General features: G+C 35.4%; 1 protein-coding gene across 1 annotated transcript in view; it reads right to left on the reverse strand.

Annotated features, from left to right (window-relative positions):
* Positions 1-215: 215 nt before the first annotated feature.
* GHR (growth hormone receptor) overlaps positions 216-27,393 on the reverse strand; it is a 297,735-nt gene continuing 270,557 nt past the window's right edge. Inside the window, exons 5-10 of the mRNA XM_007961486.3 lie at positions 26,813-26,985; positions 22,032-22,210; positions 11,190-11,355; positions 9,078-9,168; positions 3,952-4,021; positions 216-3,624 (exon numbers count right to left, since the gene is read on the reverse strand). Of these exons, the coding sequence (XP_007959677.2) occupies positions 2,653-3,624; positions 3,952-4,021; positions 9,078-9,168; positions 11,190-11,355; positions 22,032-22,210; positions 26,813-26,985 (1,651 nt within the window). The 3' untranslated portion in view covers positions 216-2,652. The remainder of the gene's footprint in view (positions 3,625-3,951; positions 4,022-9,077; positions 9,169-11,189; positions 11,356-22,031; positions 22,211-26,812; positions 26,986-27,393) is intronic.

Genomic DNA, 27,393 nt, shown 5'->3' on the forward strand with positions numbered 1-27,393 from the left:
GATATTTCTGAGTTGGGCTTTTGTCTCTTCAAAAAATAAGGGAAGGGGTTTATGTTTCCCTCTCTATATCCCAGCCCATAAAAATCTCCATACCCAGTGCTGATGTATTTGATCCAGTGGTGCTAAGCTCTCCTTACAATGATAATTCACAGTATACAGAGTGGTTTAGATTATTTTTATGTTGGTGTTTGATAACAGAAGCACACTATCAGGAATCCAAGAAAATAAATTTATTAAACTTTGAAGGAAAAAATCCACAGAAATAAAGAGAGTTAAATATAAACTGCCAGACACAACTAGTCATACTAGTGAATAATGGCTTGTGTGGCCACCAAAGTACCAAAATGACATTCTGAGACTGATTGAGGTATTTAGCTATTTTTGGCTATAGAAATGTTGTCAGGCTGTTGTGAAATCGTAAGATAGTCTTCCAAACACACAGCTTTGAATTGAATTAGGTTCTACACTGATGATACTTTATATGAAACTAAATTATGTAGCTCTTGGAGAAAACCATAGCAGCAAAGTAGCAGAACATCTATTAAACATCTATTACAAATAACATGTTGAACTTTAAACACTCAATTCTAGCTTTTCATAGTCCTTCCTGCAAGAAAGGGAATTCAAAATTATCAGGCATTAAGCTTGCTTCTTAAAAAAGGTCTGCGATAAATGGGAAATACTATTTAAGTTAAAGCTAACTTCAAAGTTTTAAGCTTTTTTTTTAAAAATGAGAAGTATTCCTCACTGAGATGAGATTCTTCTTTTTCATAAACCTTTTCAGGAAATATCCCAATGCTCTTAAAAATGATGTTGAGGGCCGGGCGCGGTGGCTCATGCTTGTAAACCCAGCACTTTTGGAGGCCAAGTTGTGCGGATCACGAGGTCAGGAGATTGAGACCATCCTGGCCAACATGGTGAAACCCCATCTCTGCTAACATACAAAAAAATTAGCCTGGCGTAGTGGTGTGTGCCTGTAGTCCCAGCTACTCAGGAGGCTGAGGCAGGGGAATCGCTTGAACCTGGGGGAGGTGGAGATTGCAGTGAGCCAAGATCGCGCCACTGTACTCTAGCCTGGCGACAGAGTGAGACTCCATCTCAACAACAACAACAACAACAACAACAACAACAGCAACAACAAAAACTGATGTTTAGGATATTAAGGGATTGCAAAATAATTTCTAAATTATTGAGGTCCCTTCTTTTTCTTCTGAATGCTTGCTTTGAGGCCAATCCACTCAGAGAGGAAGTAAAAAATGATGAAACTTCTTCTTTTGCTATTTTAAATAAATCCTATAAAAGATTTAGTGAGAAAGAAAGTTTCTTTTAGAGGTTTAAATAATTTTCAGTTATCTGTGGGGACTGAAAACCTTGTTTCTTCTATGTTCTGTTCATTACCATGAAAAATGAGTATGTGTCTGGTTATAGGCTGTGAAACAAAAACCTATTTCTTGAACTCTTTGCTTGATTACCCAGTTAATTTCATTTGACTTGCTTCAACTTACAAAATGCTTCTTGTACCTTATTCCCTTCCTGGATAATTATGTAACAAAACCAAGTTGGGTGTGAACAGATTCTGCTGCAGAGACTATAGATCTTATCTCTCACCATCTGCCCACACTAAAAAACTCACTCCATGTGCAACTGCAGCACTTAAGCATCTTGGTCAGTATGAACCAGCTACGATTTCTACTTCTCTTAGCATGTATTTTTTTGGCATGAACCAAGATTTGGTGAAGAAAGGTTTTCTTTTTTTGCTTTTACTTCTTTTGGTGCCCGGTAAGTTGATCTGTGCAAACACTTTAAAGTTTTCTAAATTAACAAATATTTGTTTAAAAATTTGCTAAAAAAATATTTGTTTAAAAAAAAATTATGTTCCAATAATGCAGATTACTACAATCATTTTAGAATTGTTGAAGAAGTCTGGGGAGGTATAAAAGGGCTTTGTAAAAAACTAGTTTGTTTTTCTTTAGGTGAATTAGCCAAAACATTAAACCAGCTTTAGACTGTAGTTGCTATACTCCTTAGAGGGGTCACACCAACTGCAGTACACAGTGTGTAGTGTAATATAAAATAGTCATGCTTGAAGTCTAAATTATTAAAAATATCTTTATCAATTTTATGTCAAAATAAATGTTTTACATATCCAAACTATTTTTGCCTTCTTGCTTACAGTTTGATTTTCTCACCTCTAGTTTTAATTTAATTTTTTAAATAAAAAAGTTTTTTATTTAAGAAACAACAAAAAATTAGCCTGTGCTATGGTTTGCATTCAATTTTCCTGAACCGCAAAAGCCACCTGATTTTTTCGCTTTTTCAAAAAGCGTGATTTACTACACATTAAAAACATAGCCATTCAATGCTTAGTATCAAAAATTAACACCCACAATAATAAGACAATCACTGCTACTAAACAGTCTGACACAATTCTTTAAAATATTTACATTGCACAATAGAAATATCTATCTGATTGAGCATTCTTCTTATTTTTTTAACATCATATTTCAGCATTTCGGGAAAAGGCATTTTAGAATCCATATCCCACCCTGTCACCCCTGCAAAAAAGGTTTAAACATTGTTTTGGTTTAAACATTATTGCCCCAGCCAATTCTTTGCCATTAAATACGTAGCTCTTGGGAAATCAAAGAAAGGCTAAGGCATGATTTTGTTCAGTTGGTCTGTGCTCACGTAGCCACACGACGAGAGAAACTCTTTGTCAGGCAAGGGCAAGGCAGTCGCATTGAGTATGAGGCCCTGTGGGGACTGTACTATATGAATGGAGGTATAGTCTGGGACAGGCATCTCAGAACCTGGAATATGTTCTGTTGTCCCAGGCCTCCCAGCAGTAGTGGTAAGGCTTTCGGTGGTGATATAAATGTCTTCTTGGTTAAAGCTTGGCTCTATGTGTGATTCAACCTTGATGTGAGGAGCCACAGGGATGCACTTTTTGGCATCTGCCTCACAGAAGTAGGCATTGTCCATAATGAAGTCTTCTTGGCAGAGTGAGACCATTTCCAGGTGTATGTCACACTGGGACATCCCTGCCTTATTCTTTTGGCCTGGGGAAAGGACCACACTACCTGCTGGTGTAATGTCGCTCACCTGGGCATAAAAGTCGATGTTTGCCAGTGAACTTGGATTGCTTAGCTGAATATGGGCAGCTTGATGAGTTGACTCAGCTCCATCAGTAGGAAGTGGTTGTGGTTTGTTTTTCTCTGCTTGGATAACACTGGGCTGCTGAGTAGCAGGGCAAGCATCATGATAAGGTGACTTATTTTGATTCTTCTGGTCAGGGCATAAGAGATCTGCTTCCCCTTTTAACCTCTGTGGCTGAGCAACCTCTGAGGTACCCTCATGTATGTCATTGGCATTGAAATCAGTCTCCAGAATGTCAGGTTCATAACAGCTGGTACGTCCAGAGTCACCATCCTTCACCCCTAGGTTACTATGTGATTTCTGATGGTCACTGCTTAGAAGTCTGTCTGTGTCTGATCCCTCATTCTTTTCATCTGGCTCATCAATATCTAGCTCAATAAATTCAACCCAAGAGTCATCACTGTGGAATTCGGATTTATAGCTATCATGAATGGCTAAGATTGTGTTCACCTCCTCTAATTTTCCTTCCTAGAAAATAGAAAGAAAATGAAGATCTATGAAAAGAAACTCATAATAATTAAATGAATTAGCAAATGATGTTCAGAGATTAATTATGGTTACAATAAGAACAACAGTAACAAAACATATCACAAAACATAAATTAGTGCATAACTTTTTATACATATGACATTTTCTTATTTTTAAGAGAGAATATTTTAAAAAATTTTCTCTAGGAGACGAGATACAAGAAAATTGAATGTGATATATATAGCTTACAGAAAACTTTAAACATATGACAGGATTCTTCAGGTGTTAATTAGTACTAGCCACAATTTAGATAAAATTATTAATTACCTTGAGGAGATCTGGATCGATTCCTTTAATCTTTGGAACTGGAACTGGGGGCAGAATCAGCATTTTAATCCTTGAAAACATATAAAATTTTGGTTTTGACATCTTAAAAGCTACATATTCTCAATTATAGCAAAAGATAGAAATAAAATATTGGCAATACTATCACTTTTCCAAATATTCTGGTACTTTATATAATTGGAGTATGAGAAACAGAAGAAAATATTAGACAGTAAATGAGAAAGAAAAATTGTAGAAGGAAAAAAAAGAACAATTAAAAAACCCGAAAAACCTCATCTGAAGTCTATTAAAAGAAAATGTGTTTTTCCCACAATCCTTTTTTTCTTAATGCTTTTTTATTTTCAGCCAGATTTAGTATTTGAAAGTAAGACATTTAATTTCATCTGAAGCTGATTTCCATGTCAGCTATAAGGCAATTCCAGTGTACATCTCATCAGTAATTTGTACAGAAAAGAAAGAATGAAAAAAGGGTCAATACACATGGAGCCAAGATTACTTGCACCCTTGAAAAAGGGTAGACTTGGATAGGTTAGCTATATAGTTCGTATTAATTATGAAATTATCTAAGATGATCAGGGTTTTACTACAGGATTCATTTTGGATGGGACAGACTAAATTTGAACTATCTCTAACTAATCAGTATGGGTTTATATACACAATTCTAGGATGCATTTACATTTTCTGTTGCAAATCTTTAAATTATTTTTTATTGTTTCATTTTTTGTAATGGAGTCTTGCTCTAGTCACTGCCCGAGCCGTCTGGAACTCCTGGCCTCAGGGCAATCCTCCCGCCCCATCCTCCCAAAGTGCTGGATTTATATGCTATAAGCCATTGTATCTGGCCTGGAGTTTATTTTTTAAAATCAAATTATAGCACTGAAAAAAGGCTCAGATAGTATTGCAAACAATTCATTTAACTTTAAAAAAAACTCCTGACTATTCAGAGATGACACTGTCATGAAGAGGTGGTAACCTGATTTTTGGATATCAGTTGCTATTCCACTCAGTGTGAATGGTCAGTCTAGTCCATTCCGTAAGGAATACATTCTCTCAATATTTCTACTTGCCATTTTACCTAATCCAAGCAATAAGGGAAATTCTATTTTATAAATTGCATTAAGTAGCCTCTACTACTCAGTGGGGCAAATGTTAAAGCAAATTCTTACTAATGAATTACAGATTTAGAAATAAGCAATACAAATTATTAATAATAACTACTCTCATTTTTTAGTGCTTCTGATAAATCAGACGCTGTGGGATATATTTTGCACTAAACTGTGGGTCACTAAATTAAGGTCTGTGGGCCAAATCTGGCCTGTCACCTGTTTGTGTAGATAAAATTTTATGAGAACACAAGCATCTTCATTCATTTCCATATTGTCTATGGCCACTTTCATGCCACAGTGGCAGAGTTGAGTAGTTGTGACAGACACTGTATGGCTTGAAAAGCATAAAAATGTACTCTGACTCCATGAAATAAGTTTGTGACCCCTGCACTAAACATTTCACTTAATCCTTATGACTCCCAGGGAGGCAGATGATATATATGTGCAAAAACTTGGAAAATTAAGGAACATGTTCAAATCATGCACTGATAGTTGGCACAGATGGGGCTCAAACCCAGAGAACCTGACTCCAAACCAAAACCCAGGTTCTTTGTGACATGCTGCTGTTTTGCTGTTTTTTTTTTCTTGATTCTGCATCTCTAAATCGATATTTCAAATTCTCAAAAACATAAAAAGATGGAACATAACTCTAATTACAGGAAGCAAAGGTTTCCAAATGGCTGATGTTTGACTTTGTGACGTGTGCTTCTCCTTTTTGAATAGGATGATGCATTCAGGCATGTGCTAGTGGTTTTCTAGGGGTTGTAGTGACCTTATGTCACAGTGGCAGACCATAAATCTAAGGGGCCCAAGCAGGTCATGCAGATGAATAAAGCAAGCCAGTTGCAAAGTCATTAGGAGGAATGAGGATGGTGGCAAATTAAAGAATGTGTGCCAGTCCCAAATAGGACAGCTGGTTGTCTGCTGCAGCATATGCCGCCTTGTTCAGTTTCACTACATCTTTCATTTTTTAAAAGATAATCCCCAAATCTGGATTTTTGTGTGAAAATTCTCTAGTTTACAAACACTTTGTAGGAAAATCTTCACTCTAAAATAAAAACTAATTAAAATAAAATAAAATGTGAATCTGTAGGCTGAATTTGACTATTGGTTTGGAAGTTCTATGTTAGGCTGATTCAGTTATTTCTTTCCTCAATTGGTACCGGCTCAAGGGCTGGGTGGGTTGTGTGGTAGGAACCAGTATAGCCTGACTTGAAACTAAGTTTGTGATTTTGTATCAGATACAAATAAAATTATAAATTTTGCTAGAGTTGACTCAATTAACTGGATTAAAGCAGGGTGAAGTGGGTTGGATAATGAATTGTGGACTCACAAAATTTCAAAGGCATATAGGACCTGAAGCCACTTTACAGCCCTACAGTTCTAGGAAAAATCTCATTCTTTGCAGTATCAATTTAATTGTTGGAACTACATGTTCTGTCCATACTTGCTGACAAATATTTGCTACTATTTCCCACTTTCAGTAGAACATGCAAATTTAGACAATGATAAGGGTTTTTATTGGGCAAATGAAAAAAAAGTTAATTCTTTCCTACAGAAAATTCAATTTAGTGCAGGAAAATTGGGAGAACAATAAAGATTTCAAATCACTTGTAGAATCTGGTGATTCTGACTAAACATTATAGTTAAGAATTTCATTATTTATAAAAAGCACTCTATTAGAAGTAATATGTTTTCTTGGAAATCCTACTTTTTGAGAGGATAATTTTTTCTTCCTAATATTGTTAGCTAATATAACTAAACAACATAACAAATTGACTTGGCCTTCACAATGGCTAGAAATTCACAACTAATACTAAGAGCTAATTACTTTATATACCTCGTGAGTTTATCTACTGAAGTTATGTATAAATTTCCCCACCAGATATATAGATTAATAAACTGAAATTAATCAACAGAATAATTTGGTTCTTTTTTTGTTGGCATTACTTAAATAGACAAATTAAAAATCTAAAAATATATTTATTTATTTTCCTGAAACAACAGAAAATTGTATTGTGATTTATGATAGCTGCTTTTTTGGAAAATAGAAATGTTGCCAGAAAGTTAGGTGCAAAATGGAATTCTGCAGAATGAATTTTACTTTCCCATTGGTTTATATTATAAAATTGGACATAAAACTCTACTGAAAATAACCCTTTCTGCATTCAGTTAGACTTTTAGCATGCTTGACACTCAAGAACTCTAGTGTCCCAATAATTCTTCTTCCTAAGAAAATTCTATTTTGAAGTTTACAAATGTTATACTACCTTACAAAACAAATTAAAATACTTTAAAATATATTAACATAGATCTCATTTTGATTTATAGATGCCTTTTGGCTTCAGCTGGAGAACCTATTTTCAATTCTAGGTAAGGGGACCAACTGCCTTGGTTACCTGGAACTGAGGGATTTCCTGGCACACAGGACTTGCATTGCTAAAAACCAGGAGAGCTCTAGGCAACCTGGGAGTGTTAGTCACCTTAGTTCTAGGAGAAGAAGCAAGGTTAACCATTAGGACTTTAAAAATACCTTAAATGGGGCCAGGCGCGGTAGCTCACGCCTGTAATCCCAGCACTTTGGAAGGCTGAGGCGGGCTGATAACCTGAGGTCAGGAGTTCGAGACCAGTCTGACCAACATGGCGAAACTGTATCTAAAAATACAAAATTAGCTGGGCGTGGTGGCACATCCCTGTAATCCTAGCTACTCGGGAGGCTGAGGCAGGAGAATCGCTTGAACCTGGGAGTTGGAGGTTGCAGTGAGCTGAGATTGGGCTACTGCACTCTCCAGACTCCAGCCTGGGTGACAGAGCAAGACTCCATCTCAAAAAAACAAAACAAAGCAAAACAAAACAAAGAAAAAAACAACAAACAAACAAACAAAACAACCTTAAATGTAGGACACTGGCAATCAGTACCAATCATTTTTCCCATATTTTGTTTAAAAAAATTTCCTGTAGTGTGTAGTGAGTTTCTATCAGGAAGAAAAACAGAATAATATAAATAACATATATCATAGCTCAAGGAAAATTTAAAGATTATATAATCCATACCCTCATATTAACCATAAGAATATGGAGGCCCGGAGAGATTCTGGGACTCAAACAAGGTCAAACAGCAATGACAAAAATGATAACTGGAACTCAAGGCTTTTGATTCCAAGAGAAAGTGGAATGAAATCTCTTTACACTTATAAAGACTTTTAGCTGTGTTTATAAATGCAGGTGAAACACAAAATCATAAATATCCAAATAATTTAAATTAAACCTGAATTTACTTGAAATCATCGTCATATGAAGTCTAAAAAATGTTTTATTAGACTTAACTATCTACCTGGGTAGTTTGCCACTTAAAATTTTGCCTGTGTATTGAGATCAGGAGTTCAAGACTAGCCTGGCCAACATGGCAAAACCCTGTCTCTACCAAAAACACACAAAAATTAGCCGGGCATAGTGGTGGGTGCCTGTAATCCCAGCTACTCGGGAGGCTGAGGCAGGAGAATCACTTGAACCTGGGGAGCAGCGGCTGCAGTGAGCCAAGATCGTGCCATTGCACTCCAGCCTGGGCAACAGAGTGAGACTCCATCTTAAGGAAAAAAAAAAAAATGTCTGTATATAAGGACTGTATCAGACTCAGCCAAAGGCTCAGTGATACTTTGAAGTTCTGGAATGAATGGGTAAACTTGTCGAGGACTCGAGGGGAAGAGCTAGCTCTTGGATAAAGAGGTACACATCACAAGGTATGCATAGTCACCAGCCTAAGCCTCTTAATGTCCTGTACAAGTCTCCAGATAGAATCTAAACCTCTAAGTTGTCTATGATAAATACAACAAATTGAGTTTTATATAAATGGTAAATATATCACTGGAGATAAAAGTTTATTAGGTTAACTAAAATTTCCACTCATAATTTGACAAAGAAAATATCAAATAACAAATAGAAACACATATGGAAATCTAAACAACTGGCAAAAAATACCAAAGAATACTACTTCACACCTACCTTTGCTGTTTGGAAAATAAGAATACAAATAGCATCACTGTTAGCCCAAATATTCCAAAGATAATAATTAAGAGCCATGGAAAGTAGAAATCTGAAACACACAATAATATTTCGCTCTCAGAATTACAAATAGTTGAAGCACAGTTTACATTTCCCTTTCCCTTTTCACAAAAAATTCAGTTTGTATTCATCTAATAAAGTCACTGATTTCTCTTGATAACCACTGAAACAGAATGCAATGACTTAGTTTTTTTCTGTTTTATGAACATCTCTGTCCACTTTTCAAATCTCCTCACATTAAAAAAACTTCAAAATGAAGAAACAGCATATAGTTCAAAATCAGTGTGTTTTATGAAAACAAACAATCTGCTTTAAGCATATTATGTGTCAAGGGAGTATCATAAAGGTTTCAGCTCTAGGAAAAAAGTGTTGCTTATTAACACACTACCTAAATAATGCCCACTTGGTTTCTTTTCTACTTTTTTTAAAGTGTGGTGATTATCATAGCCTCCAGATTGAAGATTTATCAAAAAGATGAAGGCAGAGTTTTTATTGATAAATCATGACAGAAACTTCTTAGACACAAAGAACATATATTTTACAGCTATAAATATACATATTTATATCAATAAATTAAATTATTAAAATATAATAAATATATATCATGTATTTCATTGACAGAAAGATCACTATTGAGCTCCCATCTTCAGGTTTTAGTATACTTTGTATGAGACTTGGGGGAACCTGTTTGTAAAACTTCTATTTCATTCCTTAAGATTAAGTACCTGCCAGCTACTTTGCAGTTGCTTCCCAGTATTCTTACCACAGAGGCAGAGGCTAACCATTTTTCATAGAAATGACAGATGAAATTTATCTTAACATTGCCATTTAAAATGTAGGCCTTTATGCTGAAATAGTCTTTTCTTATTTAATAAGTTATTAAAATCCCCTAGGGAGATAATATAAGCATTTTAAAGAATTGGTGGGGGAGAAAAAATCATTTTTTGTCTTGTAGTGTCTATAATTTCATATCAGTGACATATTCAGGAAAATAACATAGAGTTTCTTTTTTTGTTAATAACAGAGGAAAAGACAGTTTAAAAAATATATGTTAAATGAATTAAATGCCACTACACTAAGCTTAAGGGTATACAGCTATCATACTTTTAAGACCAGAATTGCATTATATCAAATAGTTTGGAAACAAGAAGTCAGTTAACTAGAGTTTAGAGAAAATGGTGCTACAGAAATTTTCATCCTAGTGCTATTTAGTATCACGAGATTCTACCTGTATAGTAAATGCAGAAATATAAATTTATTTTCTATGTAGCTTGTGGTTATCTCGTTAACATATAGCCCTGTAAACTTCTGTTTTCAGTGAAGATAGAATAGAGCCAATTCCCATATGAGAATCATAATATTCTATACTTTCTGCTCATTATTAATCAGTTTTATTTCTGTATCTAAAAGTTTTAATTCTTTTATTCTAAATTCATAGGTCCCATTTTAAAAAACTTTAATCATTGTTGTGATTCTCCTACATAGGGTTTTCAAATGTTTCATGTCTCCTTTGAGTATGACTGCCACCCTACTTATTAGCCTTTCCTCTAGGAAAAAGCCATACCTCCACTTTCTAAAACCCTATGCAGCTGCTGTTGACTACCTATGCCAACTCAATATTAGGTTTCCTCTTAGATGCCACGTATCTATCCATCCATATAGAAACATACTTTCTTCCCTAATCATCAGAACAGCTTTTTTTTTTCCTGATTATAAATTCAAAACAAACTTACTACAGAAAATTTTAGGAACATAAAATAAAGAAAAGAATCATCTGAATTGTACCATCTGGAGATTGCCACCGAATTCCTGTCTCTAAACTTCCACCTGTCCCCCAGACATTTCCTGAATGAAAAATTTGGAAACTAAATCTTCCTTCTGCTTTTGCAATGAACAATATCTGTTACAGATATTGAGCTCAAGGTCTCTCACCGTGATATCTGATGCTAATATATTTTGATCTGGACAACACACTAACAGTGCAGGGTTGAATCAACTGTTATATTGACAAAAGCCAGGTTAGCTGCTATTTTAATCTTTTATTTCTTTTACCTTCTTCACATGTAAATTGGTTCATCTGAGGAAGTGTTACATAGAGCACCTCACTGAACTCGCCATAATTTCCAGAGTTTCGTTGTTTGGATCTCACACGCACTTCATATTCCTTATCCACTTTCAATGAGTACACTGGAACTGATGTTGACAATATAGGATCCATCTTTCAAGACAAAATATAAACGCATATTGGCTAAATAATCAACAACTCAATGCAATAAACACTACAGGTATTCCCCCATTTGTATTCAGAATGGATTTTTATAAAGTAGGTAATATTTTAAAATGCATCGTGAGCATTTGCTATTTAAAGGAAGATTAAGGCAAATAATTATGTCAATAATCATTTTTTAAATGGATAATAGTTCACAAATTTAGTTTGGTATAAACCCAAATATATGATAGACTCACTTAAAGAAATACAGCTACAGCTGTGCATTAGTCTTCCAGATAGTTAATAAGATTAAAGCATATTAGAATTACTCTGAATGGCAGAACTATATGTCTACATATCCGGGATATTACACTTTTGTATGAAGGGAGACATAAGAACAGAAAAACAAACATACTTCCACACCAAAATAAATTGTAGCCATAGCAAGTTGTATATCAGTGTTTGATGGAAATTCTGGGTAGTCACTCACATAATAACAGAATTGAAAAAGGTCCTAGAAAAATCATAATTGCCTTTATTGAACTTCCAAATACTTTTATTAAAAGGAACTACATATCTAATACGCTTGTTCTGGAAGGCTTAAAGCCACCACAAAACAGTTTGCTATTTAAAATTTGCAAAGAAAAGTCACAGGAGTTCTTTGGTAAGAAATATCTAGGTCTCACAACCCTTAAGGTTAGGATATTCCTTTACGTTCTCAGGGAAGGGTAGAGTGAGATTGTTAGACTTTTAACACATATTGCTATCAAAGAGATACTCAACTAGTGATGCTATTTTCCTCCAAGTCAAATACTCAAAGCAGGTATTCAATGTGCTTTTCATATATATGTATTTTTTTGGTAGAACACCTTGTTGCTGTTAATAGAAAACTTTAAACACTCGGTTTTTCAACAAGATGGATTTTCACATAAATAAAATTCTCATAATTTGTTTTATTAAGTCAGCAGCTGGGCCTTCAGCTTCTAAAACAAGTTTTTCTTTTACCTCAATTAGTTTCTACTCACAAAGTATCTTTTTTCTGCCTCGTGTGTATATGACAGGGTTTGTTTGTATTTTTTATAGGAACCTCTGAATATATGGGATACTTGCATGCCTAAAATGCTTTCTTTAAGGCAGGACACTGAATACTGAACTTTATTATTTTTTCTTAGGCTTTTTTTTTTTTTTTTAAGCCTATGTTTTCATCCTCAAAGCCCTTATTTCTCTGTTACTGTCACCAATACAATTTCTTTAAAGATTTCACTAATAGAATCAAAAAAGGGCCCTCAGTGATTCAAGTTGTGGTCCTCTCTTCATATTCTCTCAACCCTCCACACGAGCCACACCAAACTCAGATTTTGAGTGGCTCCTACTTACGTGGCTCCTATCATACCTAACCCTGTCATCTGCTTGTGCAGGGAACTGTTTCTCATCCAAGTCTAAGTGCAAGTATTGAGGACAGCTGATATTCTAAGTCTTTGCTGGTACTTTTCCCCACTCTGCTCTGCCAGATAATATACTTCTTCTATTATTAATTATATTTCATTGTGCAAATTTAGTTATACAAGCTTTCTATGTTACATTGTAAATTCCCCAAGATAACTCATTAGTTTTCATTTCCAAAGCCCAGTACAACCTCAGGTATACAGTGGGTGCTCAAGATATGGTGCAGATATCATGAATAATTCCATGCTATCCATTAAGTCTTTAAAAAACTGTAAGTTATTGGTTTACTAGATAAATAGCTGTAAACAACTACACGGTCATGCAAAATGTATTTACTAAAAAGGGTGACTGGGTGCAGTGGCTCATGCCTATCATCTCAGCACTTTGGTAGGCTGAGGTTGGCGAATCACCTGAGGTTAGGAGTTCGAGACCAGTCTGGCCAACATGGTGAAACCCTGTGTCTACTAAAAATACAAAAATTAGTTGTATTAGCTGGGTATGGTGGCTTGTGCCTGTAATCCCAGCTACTCAGGAGTCTGAGGCATGAGAATCACTTGAACTCTGGAGGTGGAGGTTGCAGTGAGCCAAGATTGGGCCACTGTACTCTAACCTGGGGACAGAGCAAAATCTTGTCCAAAAAAAAAAAAAAAGCACACTGTACACTGCTAAGCAAATTCATATTGCCAAATGGTAACATGAATTCCTGATGCAAGCAACACACATTAGGTTTTCCCCCTTTACTTATAAACCTGTTTTCTGCTTATGATGCCTGTGCTCCATAACCAATTATATTGTTTGTTTCTTCAAGAGATAAATAAATTATTATTGATAAGCCCCTAGTCTTTGTCCAAGACCTTTGCAAATTACCAAACTTATAAAATATCGTGAATAAAAGTTAAAAAGAAAAAGTTAACTGATCCCTTTGGTCTACCTAATGAGATTTAGCCGAGGTGCCACAAAAAGTGCAGCAAAGCCATGTTGGGATACAGCCCTGAACAGCTGATTAACAAAGTTACATGCTCACAAGTACCTGGTGCAGGGTGGGAGTTTCAAAGTGGTGGCTCAGTGAGATGTAACTATATGCCATGGGCTTTTAGGGATGCCATGATGGTAATTGAATCGATGAATGCTATCATACTGATTAATATCTTTGTTTTTTTCTAGGTTGTTTAAATTTTTTGTTTCAGGACTCCTTTACACTCTTAAACATTTGAGAATCCTAAAGATTTTGGTTTAGTTGGGTTATACCTATCACTATTTACTGTATTAGAAATTGAAATGGAAAAATTTTTAAATCCTAATTTTTAAAATGAAAATAATAAATTGATTTTGTTAAAATAATACATTTTCATAAAAATTATTGTGCTTTCCCAAACAATAAAAAATAGAGTGAGAAGAGTGACATTGTTTTACATTTTTGCTAATTTATTTAATGTCAGACTTGAAGATGACTGTATTTTTATAACTGCTTCTGAATTAAATCTATTAGAATGTGCTATTTTGGTTGATGTAAATGAATAAAACCTGGCCTCACACAGATAAATAATGAGGAAAAGGAGGAATATTTTAATAAACTTTTCACATAATTGTGAACATTTCTGTTTAACAATAGACGAAACTCAAATCATAGTTTCTTAAAGTTTAGTGGAAATATGAAACCTGAAACTCTACCAATGAACTTTTTGTACTTTGTTATATTAAAATTAACCATTGCTCACCAACAGACTTATCTTACAAGAACTGCTAAAGGAGGTTCTTTAGCTGAAAGAAAAGGAGGCTAATTATAACATAAAAACATATGAAAGTATAAAACTCACTGGTAAAAGTAAGCACACAGTCCAATTTAGAGTAGTCTAATATTTTCATGGTAGTATGTAAATCACTTTTATTTTAGAATAAATGTTAAAAGATAAAATTATTAAAAATAACACTAGGTATAATAATTTGTTAAGAAATATGCCATATAAAAAGATGTAAGTGTGACATTGAAAATTTAAAATATGTGTGTGTGTGGGAGGGTATGTGGAGTAAAAGTGTAGAGTTTCTTTATACAAGAAAGTTAAATTGTTATCAGATTAAAATAGCCTGTTATAGCCACATGCACACACAGAAACCTAGGAATACATTTAATAAAGGAGTTGAAATATCTTTATAAGTAGAACTATAAAACACTGATGAAAGAAAATGACAGCTAACGCAAATGGAAAAACATTTCATGCTTATGGATTAGAAGAATCAATATCATTAATATGCCCATACTGCCCCAAGCCAATCTACACATTCAATGCGATACCTATCAAATTATCAATGCAATTTTTCACAGAATTAGAGAAAACAATTGTAAAATTCATATGGAAGCAAAAAACAGCTCAAACAGTCAAAGCAATCCTAACTAAAAAGAATAAACCCAGAGGCATCACATTACCTGACTTCAAATTATACTATAAGGCTACAGGAACCAAAACAGTATGGTACTGGTTAAAAAAGAAGACACATAGATCAATGGAACAGAATAGAGAACCTCAAAATAAAGCGTCATACCTACAACCAACTAATATTTGACAAAGTTGACAAAAACAAGAAATTAGGAAAACACTGTTTAATAAATGGTGCTGGGTAGTTATATGCAGAAGATTGAAACTGGACCCCTTCCTTTCAACATGTACAAAAATCAGCTCAAGATGGATTAAAGGTTTAAATACAAAACCCCAAACTACAAAAACCCTAGAAGAAAACCTAGGAAATACCATTCCAGACATAGGCCATAGCAAGGACTTCATGACAAAGATACCAAAAACAATTGCAACAAAAACAAAAATTGACAAATGGGATCTAATTAAACTAAAGAGCTTCTGCACAGCAAAAGAAACAACTGAAAAAACAATCTATAGAATGGCTGAAAATATTTGCAAACTATACGTCTGACAAAGGTCTAATATCCAGAATCTATAAATAACTTAAATAAATCAACAAGCCAAAAAAAAAACAGTCTCATTAAAAAGTGGACAAAAGCCATAAACAAACACTTTTCAAAAGAACACAAACATGGGCCAACAAGTGTATGAAAAAAATGCTCAACATTACTAATAATTAGAGAGAGGCATATCAAAACCATAATGAGATACTACATCACAGCAGTCAGAATGGCTATTCTCAAAAAGTCAAAAAATAACAGATGTTGGTGAGGTTGCAGAGAAAGGGAACACTTATACCCTGCTGGTAATAATGTAAATTAGTTCAGCCATTGTGGCAAGCAGTTTAGCATCCTCTCAAACAACTTAAAACAGAACTGTCATTTGACCCAGCAATCCCATTATTGGGTATAAACCCGAAGGAATATAAACCGTTCTACCCTAAAGACACATGCATGTTTATGTTCATCATAGCACTATTCACAATAGCAAAGACGTGGAATAAAGAAAATGGTAGACTGGATAAAGGAAATATGGTATATGTACACCATGGAATACTACTCAGGCATAAAAAAGAACAAGATCATGTCCTCTGCAGTCACGTGGATGGAGCTGGAGGCCATTATGCTAAGCACACTAATACATGAACAGAAAAACAAATACCACATATTTTCACTTACTAGTAGGAGCTAAACACTGAGAACACATGGACATGAAGAAGGAAACCATAGATACCAGGGTCTACTGGAGGGTAGAGGGTGGAAGGAAGGTGAAGATAAAAAAGCTGCCTTCTGGGTACTATGCTTATTACCTGGGTGATGAAATAATCTGTATGGTAAACCCCTGTGATATGCAATTTACCTATATAACAGACCTGCACATGTAACTCTGAACCTAAAATAATAGTTAAAAAATAAAACAAAAAATATCTTGAGACAAAAATGGAAACAACATACCAAACCTTAAGGGATGCAGCAAAAGTAGTTCGAAGAACAATGGAATTTCATCGCAATAAATGCCTCCATCAGAAAACAAAGAAAGATCTCAAATTAATAACCTAACATTTTACCTGAAGAAACGAGAAAAAGAGTAAACTAAGCATAAAGTTCATAGAAGGAAGGAAATAATAAAGATCAGAACAGAAATAAATGAAACAGAGAGTAGAAAATATTGAGATGGTTCCATGGTTTTGTTCTTGGTTCTAGTAATGTGATTATTACGTTTATGTATTTGTGTGTGATGAGCCATCCTTGCATCCCTGGGATAAATCCTACTTGATCAGGGAGAATGATCCTTTTAATGTGCTTTTGAGTTAGCACATTAAAACAGTAGAAAAGATTAATGAAACAAGTTTTTCTGAAAAGATAAAATCAACCAATCTTTAGCTAGACTAAGTCATAAAAAAAAAAAAGAGAGAAGGCTCAAATTAAAAACAAAATCAGAAATGAAGGAGGAGACATTACAACCAATACCATAGAAATACAGATGTTCATAAGAGACCATTCTGAAAAATTATATGCATGAGAAATGAATAAATTCCTACACACAACAACCAACTAAAACTTTCTTGAAGAAATAGAAAATCTAAATAAACCAATAATAAGTAAGGAGATTGAATCAGTAGTAAAATGTCTGTCATCAAAGACAAGCCCAGGACCTGAGAGCTTCACTGGAAGCTTCACTGGAACACCAATCTTTCTTAAACTTTTCCAAAAAATGGAAGAAAAGGGGATACTTTCAAACTATTTCTTGATGCTAGCATTACCCTAATACCAAAACCATGAAAGGACACTACAAGAAAAGAAAATTATGGGCTAATATCTCTGATAAATACAGATGTAAAAATCTTAAACAAAATGCTAGGAAACTAACTCAAAAGCACATGAAAAGGACCGTTCTCCATGATCAAGTAGGATTTATCCCAGGGATGCAAGGATGATTCATCACACACAAATACATAAACATAATACATCACATTACTAGAACCAAGAACAAAACCATGAAACCATCTCAGTAGATACAGAAGAAGCACTTGTCAAAATTCAATATCCTTTCATGATAAAAACTCTTAACAATTAGATATAGAAGGAATGTATTTCAACACAATAAAGGCCATGTATAACAAACTCACATCAGAATAAACAGTGAAATGTGGAAAGCTTTTCTTCTAAGACAAGGAACAAGACAAAGACGCCTACTCTTGCCACTTCTATTCAGTGTAACTCCTCTATTCGACTCGACTCTACTCAATTCAAAATCCTATTCAGAACAATTAAGCAAGAGAGAGAAATAAAAGGCATCCAAAATTGGAAAGGAAAAAATTAAATTGTCCTTGCTTACAGATGACATGATTTTATATATAGAAAACCCTAAAGACTTCAACAAAAAATTGCTAGAACAGATAAACAAATTCAGTAAAGCTGCAGGATACAAAGTCAACATATAAAAATCAGTAATATTTCTATACACTAATAAGGAACAATCTGAGAAAGAAATAAAAAAATCCCATTCACAACAGCTATAAAAATAAAAATAAAATACCCAGAAATAAATTTAAACAAGGAGGTGAAAGATCTGTACACTGTAAACTGTAAAACATGAAGACAACACAAATAAATGAACAGATAGCCCATGTTCATGGATTAGAAGAACTAATATTGTTCAAATGTCCCTACTACCTAAAGCGATCTACAGACTCAATGCAATCCTTATCAAAATTCCTATGTCATTTTCCACAGAAATAGAAAAAACAATTCTAAAATTTGTCTGCAACCACAATAGACTATGAATAGCCAAAGCAATCTCGGACAAAAAGAAAAAGGCTGAAATTATCACTCTACCAACCTCGAAACATAATATAAAGCTATAGTAATCAAAACAGCATGGTACTGGCATTAAAATTACATAAACCAATGTAAAAGAATAAAGTGGTCAGAAATAAATCCACACATTCATAGTAAATTGATGTATCACAAAGGTGCTAAGAATATACAGTAAGGGAAGGATTCTGTCTTTAAATGTTGTTGGGAAAATTGGACATCCACATGCAGAAGAATGAAATCATACCCTTATTTTATATCATATACAAAAATAAACTCAAAATTGATTAAAGACTTAAATGTGAAACCTGAAACTGTACAACTATTGGAAGAAAATATAGAGTAAAAGCTCCATGACATTGGTTTGGGCAATGATTTTTTGGATATGACTCCATTGGGCAAGGCAACAAAAGTGGAAAAGATACATGGGATTACATGAAACTAAAAGGCTTCTGCACTGCCAAGGAAACAATCAACAGAGTGAAGAGACACTCTATGGAATGGGAGACAATATTTGAATACGTCTGATAAGAGTATAATATCTGAAATATATAAGGAACTAAACCAATTCAATAGCAAGAAAATAAATAACCCAATTAAAAAACTGGCAAAGGACCTGAATATAATTTTTTAAAAAGAAGATATAGAAATGGCCAACAGGTATATGAAAAATGCTTGACATCTTTAATCATCAGGGAAATGTAAATTTAAACCACAATGAGCTATCAGCTCACAGAAGGCATAGAGTGCACAAAGATGTTAGGATGGCTATTTTCAAAAAAAGAAGAGATAACAAGTGTTGGTGAGAATGTGGACAAAAGGGAACCCTTGCACACTATTGGTGGGAGTGTAAATTAGTATACCCTCTATGAAAAATAATATGAAGCTTCCTCAAAAGATTAAAAATAGAACTACCACGTGATCCATTATATTATTCCACTACTAAGTATATATCCAAGGAAAATGAAATCAGTATGTTGAAGAAATATCTGGGCTCCCATGTTCATTACTTATAATAGCCAAGAAATAGAATCAACCTATGTTCCATTAATGGATAAGTTGATAAAGAAAATGTGGTGTATATATATACAATGCAATGCTACCAGCCTTAAAAAAAGAAGGATATCCTGTCGCTTGTGACAACGTGGATGAACCTTGAGGATATTATATTAAGAAAAATGATCCAGAGACAGAAAAATAAATACCACATAATCTCACTTATATGCAGAATCTAAAAAAGTTGAACTCAGAAGTAGAGAGGTGAATGGTGGTTATCAGGGGTTGTGGGTAGGGTGGAGAGTTGAGGAGATATTGACGAAAGAACTAAAATTTTCAGTTAGTAGGAACGAGTTTAAGAAATCTATTGTACAAAATAATGACTATAGTTAATGCCTATGTATTGTATTTTGAAAATCTCTAAGTGAGTAGATTTTCAGTGTTCTCAATACGCACAAAAAAATGGTGTGTGTGGTAATGCATGTTACTTACTGTGATAGAACCATTCTACAATGTATCCATATTTCAAAAAAAGTTGTACACAGTAAATATACAAAAAATTTTTTGATCATTAAAAAAATTCACCATTCTATCTAGTACTTTTAACGGATCATTTCCCCATGCATGATTTAATTACATAATATATTAGTCATTTGGAAAATATTGGTTCACTGACTTGTAGATTTTTCTAAATTTCATACATTTTATTACGCAATACAACTAAAAAATCACTTTCATTAATATCACCGTGAATCTCTTCAAGAAAAGTCTTCAAATATTAAAACACTATCAAGCTCACGGTTGGAGACACAAATTTTCCAAAAAGGCAAAATGAATTGCTTTGAAAAGTCAAATTTTTTCCATGGCAAAAAATACAGTCAGTTGTTTTTCTTGAAGCGACAAGCTCACCTCATTCTTTTTTGAGAAATGTTTGCCAATTCAAATATGAATAACCATCTGCCAGTTTATCAGTTGTCTTCCAAGTAAAAATGGTGCTCCAAGCAATAAAAGCAACTAGTTCAGCTGGCAGCTCAGTCATTTAAGCGCTTTTCTTCAAGACAAATACAATACCTCAGTATGCAGCAGACATGCTTAATGTGTAATTCCCACATGTCACACAGAATATTAATAAGCTATGTACTCAAAGGTCGAGGTTTAGCAAAATTAACAATTTTTACAGCTTCATCAAGAACGTCATACATGAAACTAGCTTTTTCCCCCTTCTTTACTGTCAGTGCATGATGATGAAGAATATAATAACTATTAGTAAAATTTGATCCTACTGCCTTGCTTCATGCTAAGGTGCCAGCAGTGTTTCCAGCATTGTTTTTGTGCCATTAAATTAAATTTCAGCATAGTGAATAAAATAACATTTTAGTGTATTGTGAAAATAGTACTGAACTCTCTGAAAGGGTCTCAGGGACCCTCGGGGTCTGTGGTTCCCACTTCGAGAACCGCCACCTCAGGTATTTAGCACAGTGCCTTCTGCATAGTAGTTATTTCAGTACCTGTTGCTGAATAATGTTTGGTTGTAGCTTGGATGCAGACAGTCTTGTTTGACTTAGCATCCAACCAGGCCTTTTATTTGTACCAAGTTACAGAACAGATATCTAAATTAAAATGATTCAGAAAATAGAGCCCCAAAGTCCAGTATTGCAACTACTCAAAGTTTCTCCAAACTTAACTTTCCTCTAATGACAAAATTGGCATCTTTTTCAGTGGTTCACTGAATGTCCTGGTGTCTCAAAATTCTGGGAGTGATCTGTGCCAGGCTGCTGGGCATCACCTGATGAGTGGCCAGAAACTGCTTGGTTTGGCTGTGGCTGTGGCTATGGTTAGACAGATTTAGAGTTAGTTACATTGGGAGCAGCATGATACTCCTGTTTTTCCTCTTGTTATGTGCCACGTGAATTTTATCGAAGTGCTGAGTTCCATATGCTTGGTAAGGAAGAGAGGGATTCAGAGGTCAACCAGTACCATGCTCTCTAATTGCCTATGTAAGAATCTCAGCTTGATTCTTCTCTGAGGTATGTAACAAAACATCCTTCTGAAACCTCTAAGAGACAAATTCCCTTCCTCTGTTTCCTGTAAACACGTATGAATTTGTTTTAATGGGAGTCTTTTGAGTAGCAGCAACTGAAATCATGGGAAAATATTTGGCCATAGTCACTGTTGACTTTTGATCACAAACTTTGCCATTTTTATCCACATCCCCAAAGACAGCTAAGTGGCCAGTCTATAATTTTACTCTAAAGTTAAATGGGACCTCAAGAATGAATGGAGAAATAGTTTTCCTTTCCTTCCACAGGTCTCCATATATACATAAGCATCTCCTGTCTTAACAGAATTTCAAGATATTTTACCGATTAAATCATGTTTTCTCAAATAAGAAATTATGGCGCATACAGCATGAACATGTGGTATTAGGTCAAAAGAAAGTCTAATGATAAATGAGAGAGAGGTTGATGAAATAGAAAGAAAAGTCAAAGTGTAAGGTGTAGTGACATCTTACCATTTTCCATTTAGTTTCATTTACTTCTTTGTATTGAAGTTCATACTCCAGAACCATCCATCCTTTCTGAATATCTGCATTGGGTGGTGCTTCCCATCTCACTTGAATATCTGCATGAATCCCAGTTAAACTGACGTTCAGTAAAGTCCAGTTGAGGGCAATGGGTGGATCTGGTTGCACTGTGCAATTCAACAGAGCATTAGTACACAGACAGACACAATTTATTATTAATGGAAGGCATTCTTCTCAGAAGACCAAATTACTTTCTACATTTTTGATCGTTCATACTCTTATTTCTTCCAATATTTTCCTTATTATAACTTTCACTTTATAAGAGAGTAACTTTTTTTAACTCAAAAGTGACTTGTTTTTAACTTGTAAATAAGCCCTTACAAAAATTCCTTTGGGAGCAAAAAATCTGATCACTATTTTCAAGATCTGCCATGTTTTATATTTCTTTTTGCTCTGATATCATAAATGCATCGGGATTTTGGCAAATGAATTCATTTTCGCTTGAAACTGAAAAAACAGAGTCAGAAAAACCTACGGAATTTAGACATGAGGCTGCTGTGGAACTAGGGGTAGAGAAATCTTTTTTCTTGCAACTATGTATGGCCTGGGGGCAGATACCTCATTTATCTCATTTCTGTGTTGTTCCCTGAAAGGCTCATCTTTGCCTCACTAATCCGTATTCCGTCAGCTGTACTTTCAAGATATAACAGAATCCAACCATGTCTCACCGCTTGCACCACTATAACCTGGTCCTAGCCATTATCCTTTTTTACTCTTCTTCAATCTTCTCATACAATCTTCCAGCACACTCTGCTAACGCTCCCTAGCTTTGTGGTCTTCCTAGCCACATGTGATGTTTTCTTCTGACATAAGAAGGAAGAAGGCATTATGCTAGTCTCATAAGTGGTGACGATTCAGTGTTTTCTGTCTTTTTCTTAACTGTCACATGAACAACTTGAAACACTGTTTTCCTCAGGTTCTATTGATATACTCTACAGTCCCAGGAAAATGTGTTGCATTTTGCTTATTAGGACCTCAAAGACCACAATTTCTCAAAGGCTGATGAAGAAAAATATGGATTTCAAAGCCAGGAACTATGTCTAAATTTATATTCTAGATAGTTCCCGGTAAATTATTGCTAGTTTTTCTGTCATATACAGAAGGCCACCTAGAGTGTTGCAAAGTGTGCATCCCTAGGGTTGACTGGAGATAACTCTACAGATACACACAGTGAGGAGCTCCTACTGACTGTCAAATCTGGTGGCCAAAGAGGGAAGCTCTTGTGTGCACCCACGTGAAAACAGGCTTTATGGTGGAGGAGCATGCTGTTGTCCTCTGGGGTCGACACCACCTTTTTAAAAACAGGGAGAGTCAAAATTTGATGAATCATGACTACATTTTGAAAATTAAATTGGAAGGATATGCAAAATGGCCAAACTACATATGCCGATACAATGGCAGTAATTCCTCAACTTTCTGGATTTGTTGGAGATTCAGGAATCCTGATAATCAAAGCTTAACCCTTTAAAGTGACCAAACTATAAAACTGGTTTTAATGGAAGATTTTTTTTATAACTTATTACTTATGCTACATTTGAAAAATAGAGGATACGAGACAAGGTCCTTTTGGAAAAGGCTTGGTATCACCATTACAGGCATAATAATGACCTCTCCTTTACCTCTACACATACATCTACATGCTGTATTGACAATTCCTGTGAGGTATTTTAAAAATATCTGAAACTTAGTATATCCCCAAACAAACCTTTGCTCTTCCTCTCCAAAACCTGCTCTCCTTTCCTCTTTCCCACCTCTGTTAATGAGGACTCAATTCCTCTAGTTGCTCAGGATAAAAACAATGAACTCGTCCTTGGCTCATTTTTGCCTCACTAATCCATATTCCATCAGCTGTACTTTCAAGATATAACAGAATCCAACCATGTCACCGCCTGCACCACTATAACCTGGTCCTAGCCATTATCCTTTTTGATTCTTCTTGCTGCATTTGTCTCCCTACTGAACTCCTTTGGTCTTTGTCCCCCTCCAGTCTATTCTCCATGCAATCCTCAAGTGAAATGACGCAGTGATTATCCTAACACATTAGATCACATCACTCATCATCTAAAACCCTCCAAAGGCTTCCTACCTCACTCCAAGTGAAAACCAAAGTCATTACAATGGTTGGGTAGATTTGACTGTCTTGTCTGTGGCATTTGGTCTCATACCAGTCTCCTCGCTCACTCTGTGCCCACCCCACCGCCTGCCTGCTGTTCACTGAGTGAGGAAAAGCATGCTTCTACTTTGAGATCTTTCCTCTGGCTGTGCCCCTTTGCTGAAATGCCCTTCCCTGAGACACACACATTATTATCCTCTCTAATCCTTCTTTATTCAAATGCCACTGACGCAGGGATGCCAATCCTGAAAACTCAACACTGCAACCTCTTCAACACTCCTATTCTCCTTTTCTATATTTCTCCATAGCAGTGTCACTTTCCGCCCTCACTGGGATTAGATCCCACCAGGGAAGACAATTTCTATCCCCAGTATGGAGAACACTGACTGGCCTGAGAAAAGAACATAATAAATATTTGCTGAATGAATTGAATGAATGACAAATGTCTAACTAATACAGTACTTTGAATCCAAAGAACAGCCCTGTGAGGTAGTACCATACATACATATTTTATGAGGAAGCTGAGGCTTATGATGATTGACAACTTTCTCAAGATCTATTAGGGTTACCTTAGTTCTTTGTTTTCTTTCACTCTCAGCACCTTCTCTCACAACTATTGTGCTAGTTGTAGCTGCCTGTCATAATCTTTTACCTTGAAGATCTCAGTCTTTTAACCTCTTCTTCTACCTTTAGTCTGTCCCACTCCAGTCTATGTTTCCCATTGCAACAAGATTAATTTCTCTGAGGCATTGATAATGAGACAAGTGGTACTGCAAAGCCTCAAGAGTAAAAGCATGGAGGCTGGAGGTTCAAATCCCAGCTCTACCTACTAGCTGTTTTACTTGAACTAGTCCTTTAAATGCCCTGCGCCTCGGTTTCATTATCTGTAAAGTGCGATTGCAAAAGATGGTTTTTATACCTGACACGTGGTAAGTCTTTTGTGACTGTTAGCTATTACTATTCTCAAGTCATTTCCCTATTTAAACATCCTCAAAGGTACCTTGTGACAGTTAAACTCCAAATTCCTTTTTGGGGCACGAACAACTACTGAAGATTTCTCCAGCTGACTAGGAGGGCTTTCTAACTGCTCCTGAGTCCCTGAACATGTGCTATTTGTTACTGTTGGAACTTAGTAGTTACTGAAAGGCAAGTCCACTGCAGTACCTGACAACACTCACTCATGCTTTTGACCACTGTGGGTAACCACTTTTTTAAAAATAGGGAGAGTCCAATTCCAGTTCAGAGGTAACTAAACTGTCACCATCTCTGTGCAGCCCTTCCTCATCCCTCAGGCCTGTCAATCATTCACACATTTGGCCACCACCTTTGCAGCTCTGCATTCCACGTATTTCCAGGCTAACACCTATCACGCTGCACTGCAATTATCTGTGAACATGCCTGACTCCCTTCTTCGACTGTATCGTACTTATTCTATAACCGCCACCACCAGAACAGTGTTTGACACATGACAGGTGTTCAGTGAAAGTCAGCCAGGTAAACGAGTAGGACTGGTCATATACTATTGGCAGAGAACAGAGTTAGAACATGGGTTTTAACCCAGTATTCTTGCTACTATCCCATTCTGCTATCCCATTTAGTTTCAGCTCAACAGCTATACCACTGATGTTAAGGACACATACTAAATTGTCTTTGCAAAGCAATTGGGTTATCTTTACTGCTTGATACAGGTCTCTTAATCTTCTCCCTTAAAGTCAGCCTATTAGATTTTATTTGTTTCTATCTGTAACTTCTAGCCACATACTCCTATCTCTTCCAGTCAGCTTATGCCTAGAAAACCACATAAAAGAACACCACATTTGGGAGAAGCAATGAGGAATTCCTATAAGCAACAAATTAGCTTTTGTGGATAGATTTTGAGGCACCAATTTCAGCTACTCAATGTCCTTCTTTGATTCTTTCTATTTTGCTGTTATACTATTAAGGTATAAACATGAATATTCTAATTATAGTTGTTTGTTTTATTTGTTTTGTTTCCACCTTGTGTCCATACGATGGGCAAAGGATCCTCTGTTTGGATCTTTCACTTAGTTCACTGAGCTGACTGTCTCCAGTATTTGTTCTGAGATCTTATAAACATGTCTTTAAAGTGACTGTGGCTGTTTTGTAAATGTAAAATTCCAGAATGATTATGCTTTGTAATAAAGAAAATCTAGGCTTTGATTATAGTAATGGTAGAGGTCAAAGGCCAATGTATTTCAGTGAATCTGAATATAAGCATCCTATCAAATAATTAGGAAGTAAGAAATCCTAAGAATATATTAAGTTTACCCTTTGCAGTAGAACATAAGAACACAACACAGTTTCAAAGATATCCTAAAGGAAAAGACTCCACAAGGTTCCTATTCTTTTCTTCACAACATTTACTGCCAGGTTACTTTATGTTAAAGTCAACTTAAGTTCCCCCTGCCCTTTTCCTCTTGTTCACCAGCTGATCCCATCTCCTGTAAAACAGATCTCCATGTATCTATAGAACACTGTTACGAAGTCTTCCTACTTGATTATACTTGGACCTTGCAGGCTTCCCCATTTATTTAGTGTAAAACTATGTCAAATGAAACAAAAACCTGTGATTTACCTATTTCGTCAACAGAGAAACACTTTTGATCCACTGTACCACCATTGCTAGTTAGCTTGATACAATAAGGTATCCAGATGGAGGTAAATGATGAATTAAAGTAACAGCTGTTTTCCCCAGCAGAAACATAATCAGGGCATTCTTTCCATTCTTGAGTCCATTCTTGAATATTCCTAAAATGGAGGATTAAAAAAGATTAATTGTTCTAAACATCATGTTGTAGCTGAAGTCCAAGTACGGTGCTTGATAGTCTGATTCAATAAATTGGAACACAAATATTTTGTGAAGAGGTGTTTTAGCAACACCATTTCCAAAACATATCACATTGGTGGACAATATCATCAGTGTCTGAAGACTGCTAAGAGGCCATTTGGTACTTCTGCCTATGGGAAAACCTTCCGTTTATTGAATGTATATGCTATGCCTGGTCATCAATTGATTCCTATGGTAGGTACTTTATTATGCCCGTTCTATAGATGAAGGTTCTGAGACTTAGGGACATTTTAAAAATGTTCATTAAAACAGTACAGAGAATCACCCCAAACTAGAGATTCCCAGAGAACAGTGAAAGTTTAGACCTG

This window comes from Chlorocebus sabaeus, chromosome 4, assembly GCF_047675955.1.
Source record: "Chlorocebus sabaeus isolate Y175 chromosome 4, mChlSab1.0.hap1, whole genome shotgun sequence".
NCBI classification, from domain to species: Eukaryota; Metazoa; Chordata; class Mammalia; order Primates; family Cercopithecidae; genus Chlorocebus; species Chlorocebus sabaeus.